The sequence below is a fragment of the Trachemys scripta genome, chromosome 5, assembly GCF_013100865.1.
Source record: "Trachemys scripta elegans isolate TJP31775 chromosome 5, CAS_Tse_1.0, whole genome shotgun sequence".
Lineage (NCBI taxonomy): Eukaryota > Metazoa > Chordata > Testudines > Emydidae > Trachemys > Trachemys scripta.
The window spans coordinates 1,014,359-1,037,369 of NC_048302.1; the positions used below are offsets into that span (position 1 = coordinate 1,014,359).

The 23,011-nt window shown below is 41.3% G+C and overlaps 1 protein-coding gene across 1 annotated transcript in view; it reads left to right on the forward strand.

Annotated features, from left to right (window-relative positions):
- TNKS (tankyrase) overlaps positions 1–23,011 on the forward strand; it is a 291,341-nt gene that overhangs the window by 224,705 nt on the left and 43,625 nt on the right. Inside the window, exons 12-15 of the mRNA XM_034770778.1 lie at positions 3,379–3,550; positions 9,581–9,660; positions 19,723–19,868; positions 21,370–21,535. Coding sequence (XP_034626669.1) covers positions 3,379–3,550; positions 9,581–9,660; positions 19,723–19,868; positions 21,370–21,535 — 564 coding nt within the window. The remainder of the gene's footprint in view (positions 1–3,378; positions 3,551–9,580; positions 9,661–19,722; positions 19,869–21,369; positions 21,536–23,011) is intronic.

Consider the following 23,011-nt stretch of genomic DNA (forward strand, 5'->3'; position numbering starts at 1 on the left):
TCTCGCTCAGCTTTTGTTTTGCACCCGGTACATCCTTTTATTGCATTTGCCTTTTTTGCAGCTGCATCCCATTGGTGACTCATAGTTTTCCTGTGATCACCTAATATAACCAGGTCTTTCTCCTCCTCTGTCACTTCCAACTAATGAGCCATTAGCTTATAGCAGAAATTCTTACCAGTCCTTAAGTGTGTGACGTTACACTTTGTACTGTTAAATTTCATTCCATTTCTGTTACTCCAGTAGTAGATCTGATGACTATGCCATTGTCCCTTTCATGTGTGCATTATTTTCATGTGCAGTGTTGAGGCTGAGGGATACAATATAGCTGCTATGATTCTGTTATTCTGTGCTGTCAGTCACAAAGTACAGAAATTCGAGAAAGGGAAGGCCTCTGCTCTAGTTCATCCCTTTTTGCCAAAATGCAGTATTATTGCCTACAGTCACTTTACCTTAGTTTAATTTTATCCTAACCTTGCCATCTATAACCCTGGCAACCATAAACTCCTTGTTGTACCCCTTGTCGATGGTTATGGTAATCTTGGGTTCCAAGTCAGAAATAAATCTTCTGTTGAATAAAACTGTGGATTTTAATTTTCAGTGCCTGGTTTGTGTTTATGGTTTGTCTAATCTTTTATAAAAGTCTTTTTGGTAAGTGAGCATGAAAGGGAGGGACTTAATAGCACTGGTGTGAGTCAAACCTGTTTGCAGGTGGATGTTGTGCAAACTCCCTATTCGCTTTCTGTAGATCATTGAATCATAGAATATTAGAGTTGGAAGAGACGTCAGGAGGTCATCTAGTCTAATCCCCTGCTCAAAGCTGGACCAACCCCGACTAGATCATCCCAGCCAGGGCTTTGTCAAGCCTGACCTTAAAAACCTGTAAGGATGAAGATTCCACCACCTCCCTAGGGAACCCATTCCAGTGCTTCACCATCCTCTTAGTGAAATAGTTTTTCCTAATATCCAACCTAGACCTCCCCCACTGCAACATGAGACCATTGCTTCTTGTTCCATCATCTGCCACCACTGAGAACAGCCGAGCTCCATCCTCTTTGGAACCCTCCTTCAGGTAGTTGAAGGCTGCTATCAAATCCCCTCCTCATTCTTCTTTTCTGCAGACTAAATAAGCCCATTTCTCTCAGCCTCTCCTCATAAGTCATGTGCCCCAGCCCCCTAATCATTTTTGTTGCCCTCTGCTGGACTCTCTCCAATTTGTCCACATCCTTTCTGTAGTGGGGGGCCCAAAACTGGATGCAGTACTCCAGATGTGGCCTCACCAGTGCCGAATAGAGGGGAATAATCACTTCCCTCAATCTGCTGGCAGTGCTCCTACTAATGCAGCCCAATATGCTGTTAGTATTCCTGGCAACAAAGGCACACTGTTGACTGTCATCCACTGTAACCCCTAGGTCCTTTTCTGCAGAACTGCTGCTTAGCCAGTCAGTCCCCAGCCTGTAGCAGTGCATGGGATTCTTCCGTCCTAAGTGCAGGACTCTGCACTTGTCCTTGTTGAACCTCATCAGATTTTTTTTAGCCCAATCCTCCAATATGTCTAGGTCACTCTGGACCCTATCCCTACCCTCCAGCATATCTACTTCTCCCCCCAGCTTAGTGTCATCTGCAAACTTGCTGAGGGTATAATCCATCCCATCATCCAGATCATTAATGAAGATATTGAACAAAACCGATGATACTGGCTGCCAACTAGACATCGAGCCATTGATCACTACCTGTTGAGCCCAACGATCTAGCCTACTTTCTATCCACCTTATAGTCCATTCATCAAATCCATACTTCTTTAACTTGCTGGCAAAAATACTCTGGAAGACCCTATCAAAAGCTTTGCTAAAGTCAAGGTATATCACATCCACCACTTTCCAATCTACCAATATATGTTTGAGCTGAAAAATCTCTGGTTTACCAGTCATGAGTGTTTCATGAGCACTACTTTCAGTTGTAGAAGAAGAAATTCATTCAGTATCAGATCGTGAAGTAGTCATTTGTTCTTCCTATGGAGAGATCCAATAGACTTTAAAACATATTATTGTGAATAAGGCTTCATTTATCCTGCCCAATAACAAATATTCTCTGTATTAGGTGTGCTCCTAATTATTGTTATTTAGTCACTATTTAAATTAAGATGTGGATTCCTGTTTTTACTTACCTGATGTGGAAGTGAAGCACGACTTGCAAGCAGGACTTTTAGTCAGGAATTGAGGCAAAAACTTTGTTCTATTCTACCAAGGTAAAAATTTGGGAAAGTCAGATGGGAGTTCTGTATAGTAATTACATCTGTGATGCATGCAGCTCAAAGCCTGGAATCCTTACATTTGGAAGGTGATGGCAAGTTATTTGTGACAATGTCCAAACAATATAGGGCAGTTTGTGTTTCCTAAATGGCCAAAAAAACCCAAAGCTGTTGGATATCTACATTTACATTTGCCATGAACAGCCATTAGCTACAAAGGTTCTACTGAAAATCTTTTTAAAGTGCGTCTTGGCTATTATTCTCGTACTTTCTCTGTGAACGTTCTGCATAAACTCCAGATGTTTAGGTTAGCTTATTATATTAGATCTTGTCAGACAGGTAGGTTTCCATTAGATGAGACCTTTTTATTAGGTCACTTGGATATGCCTATTCATTGCTTTATGCTGAGCTCCTGCATTACCTAATTCTTTGTTGCCTGCTTATAAATTCTTTTTGTTAGTCTTAGATTTCTATTTCATTAAAAGAATTAACAAGTAACAAGATGATGGACTGAATTTGTGATAACTGAATTTAGGTTTCAGGCTTGCATTTTTCTCCCTGAAGAATTCTCCTCAATCTGACCTCTTTAGATGGGTTTTTGAATTATTGTTATTAGATAATGTTGAGTTATTTCTCCTCTGAGGATGGCAGATGGTAATTTTCTTGCAGCTTGGCCCTGCATGAAATTCTTATGTTAGATGTAAATATATTAACCAATCATCCACCATGTATTAGATTTTTGCTCATACAGTTACTTTTGTTAAAAGGTGATTTTTTTCAAAAAGATTAATTTTTCCAAGTGAACTTTGTTGAAATATTTAATAAAGTTCTAAAGGACAGATTTTTCTGGTAATCCTATTTCATTTTATGAGCAACATAAATTAATAACTGCATTATATAAGAAGTTAAGAAATGTAGTCTGAAATAATTAATTACTTTTAATTAGGAATATTTCAATTGATACTCCGTTATTTTGTCTTAATAATGTGGCAAGGCAGTGGGGTTTATAAGTAAATTAGCATACGCTGAAATTTTATTTGTTACTATTCTTTGATATTAAGGTTGTGGGATGGGGTGGAGGCTTGCAATTATAAAGATACTTATTTTTATATTGCTTAATGATTTTTCAGATGAATGCACTGGACACACTTGGTCAAACAGCTTTGCATAGGGCTGCTTTGGCAGGTCACTTGCAAACCTGTCGCCTCCTGCTGAATTATGGCTCTGATCCCTCCATCATCTCCTTACAAGGTTTCACAGCAGCACAGATGGGAAATGAAGCAGTGCAGCAAATTCTAAGTGGTGGGTAGAAATAGACTTCATATTTTAACATTACCGTCTCCCTTCCCTCCCCCCCCCCCAGTTGTAATGACTTAAACGTGATTTCTCTGAAACGGATTCTTTTGGTGTTATATACAGTTTTGTCTTCCCTCTGCTACTGCACCACGCGCACAAATGTCTGCAATTTACTTTGTGTTTGATACCTTTTATAAATATTTGCTCTAGTTCTCCAGTTATTTTATGTAATAAAACACTGCCCAATAGACATTTAAATGTAACCTGTTACATTGCAAAAAATCAATATTTGTTGAATGACCTGAATAACCCAAGGTAATAAGAATGGCAGAGAGCATATTTCTCATTTTAATTTTATTTATTTCTTCTGTCCCAAAGTACAGACCTGTGGATTGCTAGCTACATCTGCCCTCTGTTGGGGATGTAATACCTACTAGAAACTGGACCCTGCCTATAAAGATATTTGAGTCCCATTTCTAACATTTTGGATTTTTCTAAAGCTTTTAATATTGGTGGTGGGAAGACTCAAAATAAGAATACTTTAGTAAATGTAGGCAGGTATATTTTGCATGTGAGAGTCATATCCTCTCCAACTCCACCCCCATTTAACTGTCCTACAGATGATCTCTCCAGACATTAGCAGTGTCTGTTGTCACTAGAGTACATGCTGCGGCATCATACCTAGTACGATCTATCACTCCAGAGAGCTTCTCTACAGATATGAAAGTGGGGTTCCCATTAAATGTATAAATATGCTCGCTGCTTATCTTATCTATAGTCATTTGGGGTATTCAGCATATAATTCTAAAGGTTGTGTTTTCTTATATTTGGAAGTTACTTTTAAAAAGTTCAGAAGTGTTAAAAAAGCACAGATCAACATACTAAAATTACCATTCAGAGGAATTCCTGAAAGGGCACGAAGGTTAGATTGTTTTTTCTAAATTGCAAACAAACAATTTTTGGTTTGTATGATACAAAATTATCCAACAGGAAAAAACTTGTTTAAATATATTGAGCAGAGTTATTTAAATAGTGTTTAAACTCCTAGTGCCTTTAGAAACACTAAATATTTCTTCTTATTTCTGTCTTGAGGTATAAGGCATGAACAGAAAAATATATCAATAGTTGTAAAAGCAATCGAACTCCCACTTCAGATGCTTTGATTGTTCAGTAACAATACACTTTCTCTATTCAAAACAACTCACTGGATGTGATTTATAAAATCAAAGTTTATATCAAATACAGAATAGCGAACATATTGAAGAGTATCACTGTTTTTCAAGTACACCTTTACCCCGATATAACGCTATCCTCGGGAGCCAAAAAATCTTACCGCGTTATATCGAACTTGCTTTGATCTGCCGGAGCGCACAGCCCCACCTTCCCCCCACCCGGAGCGCTGCTTTGCCGCGTTATATCCAAATTCGTGTTCTATCAGGTCGCGTTATATCAGGGTAGAGGTGTAGTTCATTAAGCACTTCCATCTTTTTATGCATGTGCCTTTTTGCATGCCTGTATATATTACACCATTATTATTTTTATTTGTACAAATTAAACAACACTGGGTAGTGATTTTTTTATGCCGGGATTTGCAAGGAGCCAGTGAAAGCCAGTAGGAATTGGGCACCTATTTCCCTTAGTCTCCTTTGAAAATTGCAAACTTAAATGATACCATGGACCGGGTGTTTTCTAGCAAAAAACAAAAATCTTCATTATGAAGGGGGTGCCATTTTAAAAACCAAAGCTTGTAAAGTGTGTGTACATAAAGGAGATACATACCTATGTATACATTAGATATGTATATTATCTCTCTGTGTGTGATTTTATTTATATATATTAGAGAGAGAATCAAAAAGAGAAATAAAAATGTAGGGAATAAATGTGGGGACAGTAATTAATCATGTTTCCCTTACTGTTAAAGAGATTATAGGAATTTAATTTCAAGAAGAGGTAAGGCAAAGCTTTAAAATTAAGCATTTTGAAAAGTAAGCACTTATTTGTCTTCTGTGGAAACTTTAATTTCTGACATCATGCAACACTGTTTTTCAACACAGAAGGCAGTATCTTTGCACCTATTTCCCTCCTCCATATACACACACAAAACCCCCCAAAGATTGAGGCTGACATGATGCATGCTAGTGCTTTGTGTTGTCCTCAGAACAACAAAGGGTTATTGAGCATTGTTTTGTTCTGTGTTCCAGGCAATCAGATGTCTTAATCCTGTTTTATATTAAAATCATATAAATATCTCTGCATATTTTTGTTATGTTGGATTGGTTTGAAAAAATATTTTTAAATATTCAATTTAGCTTGATGTAAAGACTCTTCTTTAGCTCCGTTATTGCATTACTGAGATTTATTGGTTAAAATTATGTTGGAGTATTCTTGATTTTTCCCCCCCCACACACATTTGCAAGCAACGATATTTCACAGCTATGAGATCACAACCGTTCAAACAGCTTTCTGATGACCTCATGGGCAGGAGGTCTGGCTTTACTCAAACTGGTATTGAGATTTTGGTTATGACCATGAAATACAAATTTCTAATGTATGAAAGTTTATAAAATGGGCTGATTAGAAAGTTTTATAAACTCCTGTTAGAAAAATGCTGTTTGTTTATCTTCTCTTAAAGCGTAAGTACCTTTCTTTCTTTGCTCAGCTCAGCTTCTCAAATATTCAAAGCCTTTCCTTAATCAAATCTCAATCTGGTGGAGTTTTTAATTTCCATTTCCAAATTTAATTAGATTGTATTTCTGATTTTTGTGATCCTACCTTCGTTTCCCAGTTGAAGTCAGTTCCTGGGCCATATTGTGGTGTTAGAGGTCAGAAGGCCAGAGAGCAGATAAGGAAACAACAGTTGAAGAGTCAAGTCCCAGGTGGTGTTCTGTGACCCTATCAAAGCAGTAAGATACCCTCTATTGCAGCCTCCCTACTTCAAAGCTTTGAGGAGGCTGTGGTCAGGTGAACTTCAGCAGCTGTTGGTGAGAGGAAGGGAAATGGGGTAATAGACTCACACTCAGATCATTACTGGAGGGAGAGGGCTAAAATCTGAACCTTCTAAAAATGAATTTGGTTCATGCCATGATCTGCCCAGGACTGCTCAGACTAGCAGTGGGCCTACTGCATCCCCTTCCAGCAGCTTTTGGCACATCGCTTACTAATGTCCATGCTGGCAGTTGCCAGTGCTGCTAGCTGCCTGGGTAGGCTCAAGAGAAAGACTTAGCATTCCTGGACACAGCAGAGGTGCTGATCCCATTCCTAGATGGTTAAGATTTCATGAGTTTCCTCTGCCCTGGCTCTTAGTGAGCATTTCCCCACCTTTGCAAGTGGGTTCCTAGGTTCTGCCTTTCACCTTCCCCCATAGCTAGCACTGGCCATCTCTCTCCCCTGCCTTCCCCCCATCCCCAGCATAGAGACAAAGGGGAGGCAGATTAATTTACCTTTGTAGCAGGGTCCAAGAACAGCAGTTGGGATATCTTCTGCCTGTGTGCTTTGCAACCTACTGCCTGCTATATCGTCACAGGATGTGTCAGAAAGAGAAAACAGGGTATACCAATGGGAAATACAACCTCAGATTGAACTGGCAAATCAATATACATACATAGCACAATTTCACAGCTAGCTGGGAATTCAGATGTCCATTCGTACTAGTTGTGCTCTCCTGCAAACAACTGATTTCACTAACTGGTTAGAAATAGCAAATAAGTGAGAATTGTGTAGGTTTTAATGACACCAGATCACTCTCTTTGTGTACTTGCAGAAGGTGCTTGTTCGGTTAATTTTCTTAATGATAATGAAAGTTTTATACACATTTTTAAAGCTTTCTTTTTGTCCTTCAAGAATTATCGCTGCAGACCCACTTTCTTGTGAGCATACTCCTTGGCACTGCAAGCTCTGAACAGTCTAGAAATACCGGCCCCTGGGGCAGTGTGCCTGCGGTTTGAGGGCATATAAAAGACCCCATCCCCAAGTACTCTGTCCCTTTTGGCCTGAAGGAGGAAATAGTCTCAGAACCACCGATTAGGCTACCTTACAGAAATAATTATTCCTCAGCTCCTTAAACTGAATGGGGGATTAAGCAGTGTGTCCTCTCACTCTGAAAAATAGTCTCCGGTAAAATGATAGGGGAAAAGAGTACAGTTGCCAGAAATGTTTGTGGCACAGATGCCACTTTCAACTAATATTTTGTTGTAAAGCTTGAAATATTGAAGAGTTTCCAATTCAGCAGGCAAAAGTGGCCAGAGGACAATAAACTTTCCAGTGTCAGCTAAGATCCCACTCCTTTCCATCCAGCCTCTTCCTCTCTTCCCAGCTGACTGTCTTTCTCACTCATCAGAGGGGTAGCCATGTTAGTCTGAATCTGTAAAAAGCAACAGAGGGTCCTGTGGCACCTTTGAGACTAACAGAAGTACTGGGAGCATAAGCTTTCGTGGGTAAGAACCTCACCTCTTGCATCTGAAAAAGTGAGGTTCTTACCCACGAAAGCTTATGCTCCCAGTACTTCTGTTAGTCTCAAAGGTGCCACAGGACCCTCTGTTCCTTTCTCACTCAGGTGCCTCAGATCCGCACAGCTCTCTCTTGGGAGAAGAGGAAGCAACATCTGGTCAAGATGGGGAAGGAAGGGGTACAGTTTATGGCTGGGTTTGGAGCTAATGCCTGTAATTTTTAACTATCAATTAAAAACAAGGAAAGGTATATTTAAAATGCATCTTTTTTATTACCTCCTCATTCCCATTCACTTTTTTTTAACTGACCCAGTAAATAGAGGCAGAGAGATTTTGTTTTTCAATTTGACAATTGGTGCTGTTGTGACAGTTGGGCCTACAAATTTACCCAGATTGTTAGTTTAACTGTAAAAAGTATGTAACAATTCAGAAACTGTTACAGTAATTATAATAGCAAATGTTGAAGGTCACAGTATTAAAGGAATGCAAAATAACTGTTAGTCTAAACAAAATATCTAAGTCAATATCATTCAAAGAATGATTTTTGCTATCCCTCACTTTTTGGGTCCTTAAAAGAATGACATTTTGTGGGGAAAGTACAAAATAATTTTTTAAAAGCACACTTGAAAGAACAGATGGAGGCTACTGGAGCAAGCTTCACCATCATGGCTGCCACTTCCTCTATTTCTTGGGACCCTGGGCCTTCCTTATCCTGATCTTCAGAAATGTCCTGGCCAGGCCAGGCCAGGGAGAGAGCGAGGGAGCCAGATTACAACCCAAATACCACCTGGGATGAAAGAACTTTAACAGCAGCAGCAATAAAAGCAGCTCGAGCCCATGTCAACTAACATTTTCACTTTTTCTAAAAAAGAACAGTTATTAGCATCTTTGATACCATCAAAGAGACTGTCAAACAAGGAGTTTTTCTTTTTAAAACTCTCTCCAAGTAAAGATCTAGAAAACAAAAAAATTAAAATGAGTGCCTTATTTAATACTTTGTTTCAAAGGTCTTAACTGTTTCTCCTTCTTTTCTACATCTTTAATAAAAAGTTTTAAAAGATTTTTAATAGTATATTTGCCATGGTGCTAAGCAGGCTGAGATCTCTGTACACCAAACCCCGGACCTTGTTTAAAACCGTTTAATATTAGGCAGTAACTTAGTTATGTTAACACCTCTGGCCCATTTATTCCTTCTAAATTAATATAACTGTGTACAATTGTTACATCATCAAGAAATCCCACCTAGCCAATCAGAGTGCACCCTGCACAATCATTGCCCAAAACAGATTCTAGAGTCCAGTTCCCTCTCCCTTTTGCTGTGTTGGCTCTCCAGTACTACCAGGAGTAAAAAACGGTACAATCCTATTCCAGTCTCTAAAGTCAGCAGCTCTGCGCTTTATTGCCTAAGTGAATTTTGAAAATGGGACTTAAGCTGTGCTAAGTTGCTTAAGCACTTTAAAAAAAATTGTGCCTGTAGTCTCGTTGGTCAATTTAGAAAATGTGTGAGGCTGAGTTTGAGTCAGTATAATGGCATCTTAATTGTATAGCCCTACACCAAAATACCTATCGAAGTTTCTTTTCCTTTCTATAGAAAGTACACCTGTACGCACTTCTGATGTGGATTATCGACTGTTAGAAGCGTCCAAAGCAGGAGATTTGGAAACTGTGAAGGTAGGTTTGTCTAGGTGATACTTATCGGATGGAAAGTATTACTGAGCAAAACCGTCTTTGCTAGGAGAAGGTGGAATGACCTAAAAATCAAAAGGGAATCCTACAAAAAGTGGAAAAAATGGACAGATTGCTAAGGAGGAATACAAAAGAATAGCATAAGTATATAGGACAAAATCAGAAAGGCTAAGGCACAAAATGAGTTGCACCTGCCAAGTGACATAAAAGGCAGTAAGAGGTTTGTTAAATACATTAGGAGCAAGAGAAAGATCAAGGAAAGTGTAGGTCCTCTATTTAGTGGAGAAGGAGAACTAATAATTGATGACCTCAAGAAGGCTGAGGTGTTTAATGCCTGTTTTGCCTCAGGGTTCACTAAAAAGGTTAATGGTGACCAGATAGTCAATCCAATTTAAAATTACCAACAAGGGGGAAGAAACGCCAGCCAAAAATGGGGAAAGAACTGGTTAAAGAAATATTTTGATACGTTAAATATATTCAAGTCTACAAGGCCTGATGAAATTCATTCTAGGGTACTTAAGGGACTAGCTGAAGGAACCTTGGAACCATTAGCAATTATCTGTGAGAGCTCTTGGAGGATGGAAGAAGTCCCAGAGGGCTGGAGAAGGGTAAACAATAGAACCTATCTTCAAAAAGGGGAACAAAGAGGAACTGGGGGATTATAGTTCAGTCAGTCTTACTTTGATACCTGGAAAAATACTGGAACATTTGTGAACACCTAGAGAGGATAATAGGATTATAAAAAATAGCATGGATTTGTCAAGAACAAATCATGCCAAAACAACCTAATTTCTTTCTTTGATGGGGTAACTGGCCTAGTAGAGGGCGGGAAGCAATAGACAGGATATTTGACATTATTATAAGCAAATTAGGGAAATGCGGTCTAGATGAAATTACTATAAAGTGGGTGCAAAACTGGTTGAAAGACCATATTCAAAGAGTAGTTATGAATGGTTTGCTTTCCAACTGAGAGGATGTATATAGTGGGGTCCTGCAGGGATCAGTCCTGGGTCTGGTATTATTCAATATTTTCATTAATGACTTGGATAGTGGAGTGGAGAGTATGCTTATAAAATCTGCAGATGACGTGAAGCTGGGTTGTGAGCATTTTGGAGATTAGGATTAAAATTCAAAATGACTTTAACAATTGGCTAATTGGTCGGAATTCAATAAAATGGAATTCAATAAAGATAAGTACTTTGCAGTACTTCACTTAGGAAGAAAAAATGAAATGCACAGCTAGAAAATGGGGAATAACTGACTAGGTGGTAGTATTTCTGAAAAGGATCTGGGGGTTATAGTAGATCACAAACTGAATACGAGTCAACAGTCTGGTGCACGGGAAGTAATTGTCCCACTCTGCTCAGCACTATTCAGCCCTCAGCTGGAGTACTGTGTCCTATTCTGGGCACCACACTTCAGGAAAGATGTGGACCAATTGGAGAGAATACAGAGGAGAGCAACAACAATGATCAATGGTTTAGAAAACCTGACTGAGGAGGAAAAGTTTTTTTAAAAGGGGGGGGAGGCGGCATGTTTTGCGTGTCTTGAGAAAAGAATCTTTAAATACGTTATCAGTAGTTCTCTATGTCCACTGAAGGTAGAACAAGAAGTAATGGACTTAATCTGCAGCGAGGGAGATTTAGGTTAGATATTAGGAACATTTTCTAACTATAAGGATAGTAAAGCTCTGGAATAGGCTCCCAAAAGAGGTTGTAGAATCCCCATCATTAGAAATTTTTAAGAACAGGTTGGACAAACACCTGTCAGTGATAGTGTAGGAATACTGGGTTCTGCCTCAGCTCAGGGGGCTGGACTGGATGACTTCTCAAGGTCCCTTCCAACACTACATTTCAGTGATTTTGTGATCATGGTTCTGTCACTGCTTTCTTTTCAATGTTCAGAAATGTTGTTTTTCCTTGTTCCTGTAGAATGACCCCACCCTCCCATGCTTGGGTGCTTGGGCACATATAAGTTCAGGCACACGCGCCATAATGTGATCATAATATGGTATTTCCCCTATCTAACCACTGTTTCTTCCATTAACTGTGAAATGCAAATCATCCGTGAGCGAGTATTCATTAATGCCAGTGCCTGTAAATGTGGTGACTGTACATAATTTGTTTTATCTAAAAGAATGCCCACAAAAGTCAGATCTGGCACATGGCATGTACCATAATTATGGTTTAAATAGAATTTCTCTTTTCGGTGTTCTCCACCAATCCAAACTTTTGGGATTATAGTTCCTCCCAGCTATATGATGGAGACAAAGCACACATGCTTTTGAGAATGTCACATGTAAGGGTCCTGATATCCCTTAGCCATTAGTAGGTGGAGCACACTGTGTCCCCAAGCAGGATGCCAGAGGAGAGAAGAAAGAAATAGGTCCTTGAGACCTAAAGGAAGCTGCATGGCACACGTTGGTGTGTGGCTGCCATAACAGCACACATGAGGCATTGAAAGCCAGTGAGCCTTAGCCCCACGTGCAGGGCTGATGAGAAGGGGAGAAGAGGGGACAATTATACTGGGGCCCCAAGCTCAGGAGCCCCTAAAATGTCTTTAACTAGGGTGAAATGGGAGTGAAATTGGAGGGGTGGGGTCCCAGAGAACATGATGAATTGGGGCCCCGAATTTTTCTCAATGGGCTTGCCCATGTGTAACAGGGAAAGCCCCACCCTTTACTAGATATCCAGCATGGTAGACCCTAGCAAGAGAATGAGGCCCCAGTCCAGGGCTGGGCGCCAATTTTGCTAGCATTGCCAGACCCTCCTCCTGCATGAAGTGCCAGGGCAGCTTGGGCTTGAGAGGGGTGAGCAGGGCTGAGTGGCCCCCCAGAAAGCCCCGTAAAGGTAGGAAGCACCACACCAACACGTGGCCTCTTTAGGGCAGGAAGGGAGTCAGGAGCCCCACAGCAGAATGACTGCTCCTTGGACCCAGCATCTCCAGCTCGCAGGATAAAGAAAAGGGTAGAAAACAGGAACAGATCCAACTCTGGCCCTTCCTTGGGCAGGCACAGCACTTGCCTTGAGGAGGGACACTGGTCCTAGGAAAGCCCCCTGTAGCTTTCACAGTCATGTCTTGGTTTGAGTCGCAAATTGAACTGTCTTGGATCCTGAGCGCCTTCCACCCACACCCATGCCAGCTGATGAGCAGGTCTAGCAGCAGTCTTCTTCCTGCAGAAGATTTTCTCTCCACCATGTAGCAGAGTGTACCGGCAGCCGCAGCCCTGGGAATCAACTTCCCACACACACACTATTGCCAAGCAGACTGGGGGCAGAGAGGAGAAGCTGATCCAGCTCTTCTTAACAGCACTTTAGTCCTCATAGAAAATGCAGGGTGGGAGCATCTTGCTGGAATGTAGCTCTGCCTGCGGATGCTCATCAAACCCCGTCAGATCAAAATTCCAGCTCCCACAGGGGCAGGTAGGAGATTAAGGACAAAGAGCAACCACCCATTCTGGGTTACTCCTGAGGGGGGGAAAGGGATGAGCTAAGGAAAGGAAGCAATGTGCTCTTCCCTGTCCATGTCCCAACTGACCATGCCCCGCTTGGTTCCACATGGGCGGAGACACTGAAGAAGAGAAACCTCTATAGCTGTCACTTGGAGCAGGACCACACCTCCAGCTGCCTCCTCCTATTCCTCCCGGTAGGGCTCCCCTGCTGTTCAGTCCAGACTTCACAAAGATTTGGTGCTTTGCCTTTTGGTCTTTAAAGAGCAAGCCAGGACAGAGACATCAGGAAGAATGCAGCCCCCATCCACTCCTTTGCAGAGAAGAAATAGCTGAGTCCTGGTCACAGAATACCACTCAAGATGTCAGTCCAGTCAGACACCACTCAATCTGCAAGGCCTGGCTGAGGAGGAGGTCGAGCAGTGAGAAATAGGCTTCCCCAATCTTAAGAGAAGGCTGAACCCCTTACGGAGGGGACCAGACAACATTGTTAGAGGTTGGCATGTACTTGGGAGGTATTTGCTGGGGCCAGGGTACTCTTATCCTCCTCTTACAGGGCTCTATCCCCATGTTGGAGCAGAGACATGCTGTTGGGGCACCCTAGACAAAACCAGCCCAACTATGCTCTCTGACCTCTGGGTGTCAGACATGGAGGTGCTCCTTTAGAGCCTGAGAGGTGGATGCTGCCATGTCAGAGGTGGCAAGGAGAACAGCAATCCCTGAGGAAGGAAAACTAGCTCTCAAAGATCTTCTTGACAAATGAGGTATGCCTGATAAGGTCCTTCATGGTTACTGTAGCTTAAGTACATACGACATGCACCTCCCACGGGACAGTGAGGTAGCTACTGAAGCTTGGAAGGTTTCCAGAGGCCAAAAATGAGAGCTCTGCGCAGGTCAATGCTCTCCCAGTTATGCACTCAAATATGTTATCCATGTATGACACTATACTGGATCCTATCAATGGGAGCCTTAGCAGAGGGCCGGGGACCCCTGCAGCTAAAACCGTGGGTAGCATATCCTACCTCCAACACCAGGCTAAAAGCCGTGCCCTTTTTCAAGGCAGGCTTTTTTCAGAAAGAAGTTGTAGATGATCCACTAGCTCTTAGCGTCTTCAGAGAATCGAGGTCCAAGAGATTCCCAGAAGGTCCCCAGAATTTCAGATCAATAGGTGCAGACCCAGGGAGACGAAGACCTACTATCCAGTCTAATAAAAAAGGCAGACTAACAAAGGGATTTGCTTTTTATGTTACCAAAGAAGAGGTAACAGACTGCAGGAAACCCCTTCAGGCTTCAGATCGTTACAGTACAGTACAAGGGCCTGAGCGCAGAGTCCCAACATCACAGGAAGGCTGAGGGATTTCTTCCACATATGGGTCCCACCATGGGTCCATGGACATGATAATAGACCAGTATGCCTAGTTAAGGGCAATGTGAGATGATCCGGGGACTTTTGTCATTTTGTTGCCCTGGTGCCATGTCAGTTACAGATACAGGCCAATCTGCTGAGCTGGGGAAACGAGGGGGACACAAGGATCTACTTAATTGTCTCCAAAACAGTGGGGGAGTCTGTGTCCAGTTTTGGACTTGAAAAGAGTCACCTCCTTCCTCGAGATTCAGGATGGAGCCACTAATGCCTGTTGTTCAATCTGAACAGTCTCCAGGATACGCCAATCCTTGAATCTCACCAGAAGTATCTGAGATGCACGGAAATAGGAGCAAATGGAACAGATACCTGGAAATACTCTAGACCTTGGATTTATTGTACATTTAACCCCTTCTTCCACCCATGATAGTCAGAGTATTACAGAAGTTTGCCAGATCTAGAGGAGCCTTTTGTAGCTCCAGGATGGCCAAGAAGGCAGTGGTACCTGGAATTGGTGAAGATGTCTGTGTCCCGTTCCCCCACGAGCCTCCCAGCTCTTGTTAATTCTGTACCCAGGGATAGTGTCCAGTACTTCATGAAGGCCCAGCACGGTTTGTGATCTCAGTTGAGGCAACACTGCCAGTCATCCTGGATATCTTGCAAGCTTGTGTAACTTTGAGCCTGAGCGTCAGATACATTCGAGTTCAGGCACTGACAGTCAGTGTTCAGAGGCTCAGAGAGGTATAGTCTCAGTTGGCTATCACCCCCAAGTTTCCAGGTTCCTGAGGGTAGTGGATAAACTGAGAGTAATAGTTCATTGTCCGAAGCCTGCATGGGGCTTGAATCTGGTGTTGAGTGTTTCCATGGTTCTCCCTTTGGAACATCTGAGAAGTATTTCTCTGCAATGACTATCCTTAAATCTTGTTTGTAATAGCATTATGTTCAGCAAGAAGATAGGGGAGCACAATCCTTTTCCTGCAAACAGCTGTATATAATTTTTCTAGGACAAAGTCATGCTCAAAACTTGGCCAGAATTCAGGCCCAAGACATTGTCTGGCTCTCACCTGAACAGAGAATTTGCCCTACCTACATTTGGTCCCAACCCCGAGATGGCTACATTGCTCAAGCCCTGCAGATTTGTGTGGATGGGACAACAGAGTTCAGGCAGACTCAGAGCCTTTTCATCATGAACCAGGGTTTAAAAGTCAATTGCTGTTCAGATCTGCTATCTCTGGATGCATCAGAGAGGCTATATGGCAGGAAAGAAAGTACACCTGTAAAGTTCATTCTATCTGATAAGAAGGATTTGCAAGGTTACTTCCCACATCTTTGTCAAACTTCATGGAATAAGCTTGCAGATGTGCCCTTTGTCAAAATGTGTTGCAGGCAGTGGTCTAATGATGATCTCACCTGTAATAAAATGATTAACTTCTTTGCGGAAGTCTGAAGCATCTTCACTGCTGTAGAAGAGAGAAGGGGAAAGTTTCCTTACCTGTTTTCTTTTTTTGAGCTCTTCTATACCAGTTCCTATAAAATGCTGGTGCCTGTCTCATTCCTGAGCAGGTCCGGCTCCAGGCACCAGCTTGGAAAGCAGGTGCTTGCGGCGGCCACTCCGGAGAGGGGCGGCAGGTCCAGCTATTCGGCGGCAATTCAGCGGACGGTCCCTCACTCCCGCTCGAAGCGAAGGACCTCCAGTCGAAGTGCCGCTGCAGATCGCGATCGCTGCTTTTTTTTTTTTTTTTTTGGCTGCTTGGGGCGGCCAAAACCCTGGAGCCGACCCTGTTCCTGAGAATGTCAATGCAGAGGCCCTGATATGATCCAATTGCTACTGTTACTACAGTTATTTAGTGGTTTTTAAATAGCATCAGTCTAAATTTTTCTTTAATACTGCTTTCGAAGTATTCAACTGAAGGCTGAGTGATGATAGACCTTGATAGCTGAGTGTATGGCATCCTCAAAAGTCTCAGTGTTATCCTTTGAATGACTGTGCACATATACATTGCATTATGCGTGTATGTGCTCCCAATGCACTCAAGTTGGAGACTTTTGCCAGCAGTATCACTACACAGCACATGTGCCCCTGCTCTCCTTGTGCTCTCAGGCAAGGACATAAAAGGGGTGTCCCGCTGGCCTCCTGTCTCATTTCCCATGGCAAGAGTTGGAGCTCCCCAAAGCCTTAGCTTTAGTCAGCCAGCTTTAGAAAACTTTATCCATAGTTGTTATAGTTATACTGTAAGTGTAGTTTACTGTGTAGCATATATTAAAGTACAGAATAGTGTAATATAGTTATGTATATATATAGTTCTATTAGTACCTGGAGGATTTACTATGAAGAAATCCCCAGGTTTTAAACAATGTGCCACTTGCAGGGTCGTTATCCCTTTCACAGATGGGCACAAGAGTTGTCTGATTTGTTTGAATGAGGGGCATGTTAGGGTCAAATGCCTTATTTGTACCTCCTTTCCCACACAGACTAAGAAGCAGAGAGAATCAGACTGTTGCTTGCAGGCTCTTCTCACGAAAGAGGTGATGTGACCTGCCTCTGAGCTGTCTCCCAGTTGTGATCCTGGGGCCTCTGGATTGATTCAGAGTGCTCCTCCAGCTTCTTCTGAGTCCAAAGATAAGTTTGGGAGCAAACATCATGCTTCCCCATTTCTGTCTGGGCTGAAGAGTTCTAAATGTTCAGTATCTCACAAGACCTCTAAATCTAGGTCTTCTCCCAGAAATGCATCTAGTAAATCCTCCAGCACCCCTGGAAGGTGGGAGCACAGAGTGTGGCATAGCCAGAGGGCTGTGTTCTGAAGAGGACGCCGCGATCCTTGGAGCGACACAGGTCAAGAAGCAGAAGTGATATCACCAACAGTCAGCGTACCAACCTGTGGCGCTGATCCGCAAGACAACCAGCAGGAGGCGCTAGCGCAGTGAGTCCCACCCCATCACAGGGTCTGAAAAAACAGATGATACTATGCACATGGTTCAGTGGTAACAGCCGACACATCTGTTGTTTGGACATTCAAATTTTCCCTTTCCTGGACAATTGGCCAATGCAGGCAGCAGCGTCAGATGAGTGTTATCATCATTATCGCTTATCTAGGCTTGTCTCAGAGAATCTTTCACTAGATTTCTGACTGTATCAGATTCTTATACCAGCTTACTAAAGTCTCTCCTCCATCAAGAATGGCAGCTCACTCCACCAGAGCTCAGCTTTCCTGGGCAATGTTCCAACAGCTAATATATGCAAGGCAGCAACATGGTTTTCTGTACTACTTCTACTGATTATGCCATTGCACAGGCTCTCTCGATGATGCCAGTTTTGGCAAGTCAGTGCTACAGTCTCCGTTGTAGTGATCCAAACTTCCTCCATCTACATTGGAATGTATATGAGCACAGTCCATCAAAGGAAAAAAGAAACAGTTACTTACCTTATAATAACTGTTCTTCAAGACATGTTGTGCACATATACATTCCAAGACCCTCCCACCTTTCCTGCTGCTTTGGTCATTGCTTACAGTGGTGTTAAGGGGTGGAGAGGGAGGTGGTGAACATGCCTCTTGTATGTCTTCACCTGAGAGCAAGAGGAGAACACTCATATTGCTGGCAAAAGTCTCCGACTTGAGTGCACTGGGCGCACATACAGTGGATGTTTAGGTACCCGACACGTCTCTAAGAACAACAGTTACTGTAAGGTACGTAACCATTTTTTCTGTCTCTGTCTGTTGATTGGAGAAACTATAACCCCCAAGTGTCTGGACTAGTACAGAAGATCTCAAAAAAAGAACATTAACAGGTAAAGAAAATTTCCCCTTGCATTACAACTGCCCCTCTATCTCACCTTCTCCAACACACCCCCAGCTTATCATAGCTTTGGCAAACATAATTGTGGCTGAAATACTGCGCTGTTGGTTTTCGACACAAGGTATCGTAGAAAAATTGAGCAAAATTGGTTCGACCTTGTATGTTGTCTGGTTTGTGTATATGTGTTATACAAACATATGAACACTTCCCACACTGTGTTCCAATAAAAAATGTTGTGTGTGCACTAACTCAACAGCTGAACTGGCTTTGTTCAAGCGTGCCTTGTTCTGTATATTGCTCTGAGAGCTATAGAACAAACCAAGTCTGAAAAAAATGGGTTCATTGGTTCTTAAGGTAAAAATTGAAAGGTTTTTCATACATGTGTAGAATTTGTGGCAGGGGAAGTCAATTCAGCCTAAGGCTTACAATGTTGGGGTTGAATATGCACAATAGACTGCCGTAGAATTTGTGCTGTGAAGGTTACCGAACAGAAGTGCCAGCTACAGTACTGTGGGGATTTCCCTATGCTTTAGAATAGACTAGAACATTGTGTGGTTATAGTTGGTAAATGTTTACTCTTTAATGGTGACCAATGTAAAGCTAAGGCAGGTTTGGATGTTAGGGCCACTGTGAATATTTTTAGCTTGATCTAAACTTGCAAGAGTTTTTAAAGCCTACCAGACCTTACAAAGACTTCATCATTTCCCAGACTATTTTGTGTCTGAAGAGGGAGACAGAGGGGTAATGGTGCCTCCCCCTTCAAAGCAAGTGACCTAGACAAAGGAGCACATGGCTGAGACAAAAATTCAAGAGTTCTTACCTCTGCCACTTAGTGGCCTTAACTTTTCATTTTTACGTAGCGCTTTACAAGTATTGTTTAGCTAGATCTCGCAACATTCTGTAAGAAAATAGCATCTTATTAGATGGGTTAATAGATGGGTTAACTGAAGTAGAGAGGTTGTGATTTCTTCAAGATGATACAGCAAATTGGTATAAGAGCCAGGATTAGAGCGTAGCTCTCCTGACTCCCCATTCCACTATATGCCAGTGTTTAATTCACTAGACCACAGACCTCCCTAAACAAGCCACTAACATGTCTTTCTGATTCCCCATCTGCAAAATGGGGATAATACCTGCCTGCCTCGTCTCTTGACCCAACTAGACTGGGATTCTATTTACCAGTATTCTACTTGTGGATTTGGAGAAGTGAACTCAAAATATACTGCCTTAAAATAGTGGGGAAAGTCGTCAAATTGAAGCCATGAACAGTTAGGAAGTGCCCATTTTCAAGTTTATGAAATGGCCCATTATCCGAAAGGAATATTTTATGTACTTTTCAAACTTTAATTAAGGGGAAAAAATGAGTTGAAAACATAAACAAGTTTCAAACTGTGATCAAGTTCTGTAGTAAACGTTTTGTTTCCCTCTTTGATCTTAACAGCAGCTTTGCAGTCCTCAGAATGTGAATTGCAGAGATTTGGAGGGACGTCATTCAACCCCGCTCCACTTTGCTGCAGGTTATAATCGTGTATCTGTAGTAGAGTATCTGCTGCACCATGGGGCAGATGTGCACGCCAAAGACAAAGGGTAACTTTTCAGTATTGTTTCTTGTTAACCAATGCTCCTCACATTCATTGTGGGAGAGAGTTAATAGTCTTTTCAGTAATGTTTAGCTTTCTGGTATTACTGGTATCAAAATATTAGACGATAGTATTCTAGTTGGGATAACTTCACTTCTTTAGTCTCTGCAGCTTTTTCCTCCTCTGGTCTCTTTTTTATTTGTTTGTTCTTTCTGCTTAATAGCAGTTTATCAAATATTTTGGAAGGTCTAAAATTAGCTTTTTAGTTATATGATATGAAATAGCCAGTGTGAAAGTAGAATGAATTATATTGTAAAAATAGAATGGATTAAAGAAATGCTGTATGTACCTTTAAGCAGAAATAAGGAATGCTGAAATACAGGTGTCAGGAAAAGAACATTTAAGGCATAAACAATGAGTCCGCTTAAGCTAATGGTGAAACATCAGCCGGAGATCTGTAAAAGTTAGTAAGAAAATTGAATATGTATGTCTAGCCTCGGGTAAACTTGTCAGTTCTGCTTTCTTTGTTCTCTTGTTAAGTTTGCGCCCTTTTTATCTGTATAAAATAAGGTAGTGTGGGTCTTAAATAGTGCTCACATTATCTGAGTGTTATTAGCAGAGCGCTGTGCTAATAAAACAGAGTGGTCTGACAAACTGTGAGCCCTGAGTCTAACTTTGACACCAGGATGAACTCTGTACATTTTTCTCTTCTTCATAGATGGTTTATATTAATGCAGAAAGCTAACTTTTAAAAAGTTAATGATTGGTCTCTATAACTATTATAGCATGTTTTACCCCTTTTAAATCAAACTATCTGGAAAGGCTAGAAATACTACACAACCTCTTTATTATTTCTAACCTTTCCGGACAGTTTGATTTAAAAGGGGGAAAACATGTCACAATAGTTAGAGAAACCAATAATCAACTTTTGAAAAGTTAGCTTTCTGTATTAATATAAACCATCTATGAAGAAAGAAAAACGCACAGAGTTTCAAGGTTAGGTTCAGATCCTAAATGTCCTGAAGTTTTAAGCTCCTTCCAGATGCAATTGAGTAGTTTTTTTCCCACAATATTACACATACAGGGCTTACTAGTGCCCAAATGTTACATGTCAGATGGGATTTTAGCCACCCACCAAAAACCGTTTTTTGAAATCTACACTCAAGTGTCCAAAGTCAACATTACGGCAGTGATTCTTGCAACATATGGGTATTGATAGCAATATTGATATGGCCTGTTTATAGAAATTATTAATAACAACAATTGGTCGAACATCATCAGTTAGGAACATCATTGGCAAGAGCTGAAGAAAAGCTGTTTTTCATTCGTTGCCTGGAAAAGCGATGTTCATTTCATAGGTACCTCAATAGCAGGGCATGTAAAGCTGTGAAATTGGGGATACTAAAAGATGCTGATAGCCTCAGAGGGGGGGAAAGACTGGAGCTTTGTAAACTTGTATTTGAATTCAACTTTCTGTGACTATTAAAACTTTCTTTCTCTTTAATTAGCGGCTTAGTACCCTTGCATAATGCCTGTTCGTATGGACACTATGAGGTGGCCGAGCTATTGGTGAGGCATGGGGCCTCTGTCAATGTGGCAGACCTGTGGAAATTTACCCCGCTGCATGAAGCAGCAGCAAAAGGAAAATATGAAATCTGCAAGCTGCTTTTAAAAGTAAGTCATTTACAATTACCAAATGTATTTTTAAATGTGTGTTGTTACATTTAAGATCTGATCATTTTATTATTTTTCAGAGAGTTAATTTGAATCCATTTTCATCTTAAATTTTACTGTGATATCTGGCGGTTTCTATATTGAATGTAAAGATGTTTGAAGTGCCTTTCAGAACATTTTCCACTCCATGCATCTGATGAAGTGGAGTTTAGCCCACGAAAGCTTATGCTCCAATATATCTGTTAGTCTATAAAGTGCCACAGGACTCTTTGTTGCTTTTTACAGATCCAGACTAACACGGCTACCCCTCTGATACTTTCAGAACAAGTTTACTTTATTAAAATTCATCAGTACAGATGATTTTTCAAGTCAGTGTTTTAATTTATTCTGAAATATTCCTCTTAATTATTCAGTAATGTTAGCTAAATAACATTTGCTTCATACAAACTGAAACAAATGGAATTAGTTTTAAGGATACAAAAAATGAACTTTTATTTCTGGAATAGTTTCTACAATTGAATAAACTTGCATTGGTATTTGTGCAAGTGTACAGAATACAGCAATAATCAAATGTCTTTAGAAAATCTCTTATGTATGAGAAAAGCCCCAAAGGAAATGTAAATTAAGACAGTTTGGAAGAAGCACGATAATCATCAGGAGTGCTCAAGCTAGCAGCCCTTGCTTTAAACAAAAACTCTTAATGAGAATGTTTAAAATAAGCTTGACAAAATTGCAAGAAATTAATAGGGAACTTACTCTCACACATTGTTTTCATCATAGGCGTTTATATACTTTTTTAAAGGGTAGGCAGTTGTTAGGCTCTCTTCACCCCTTTTTACATGGTTGCTGCTTAGCCAAGCTATTCCTACTCAACCTTGTTAATTTTTCTGAGGACTTTTGCACTTTGATGGAGGACCACCACAGCAATTTAAAATCCTGCTGCAGTAGAAACCACAAGCCTCACAGAGGTCCCAGGGCTGTGCTTAATGAGGGCCCCTAAAGTGACATCTGATTGCAGAAGTTACCACAAACTCTCAAAATCAGCTTTCTTTTATCAGCACTAGAGTGATCTGCAGCCCAGCTATCGTTCCAGTGGGGGGTTAGCCGTTCTTGCACTCAATCTCAAAGGATCCTCAACAAAAGTCAGTTCCTTAATAGACACATCACAGAAGACTTAGAAGTACTCCCTAAAGTCCCTAGGAGGTTGAGATTATAATACCTGTTGTAAATCAGACTTTTGCATCCAAGAGCTAAACGTGCTCCACTGACACACCCTTAAAATTTGCACTGTTGGTTTTTAAAACTGTTGGCCCTGGGTACATTTGAGACGATTTCCTTGAACCTTGTACTGGTTATTTGTGCTCATAGCCCACTTGCTATGAAGGAAGAACAGGAGTACTTGTGGCACCTTAGAGACTAACAAATTTATTAGAGCATAAGCTTTCGTGGACTACAGCCCACTTCGGATGCATATAG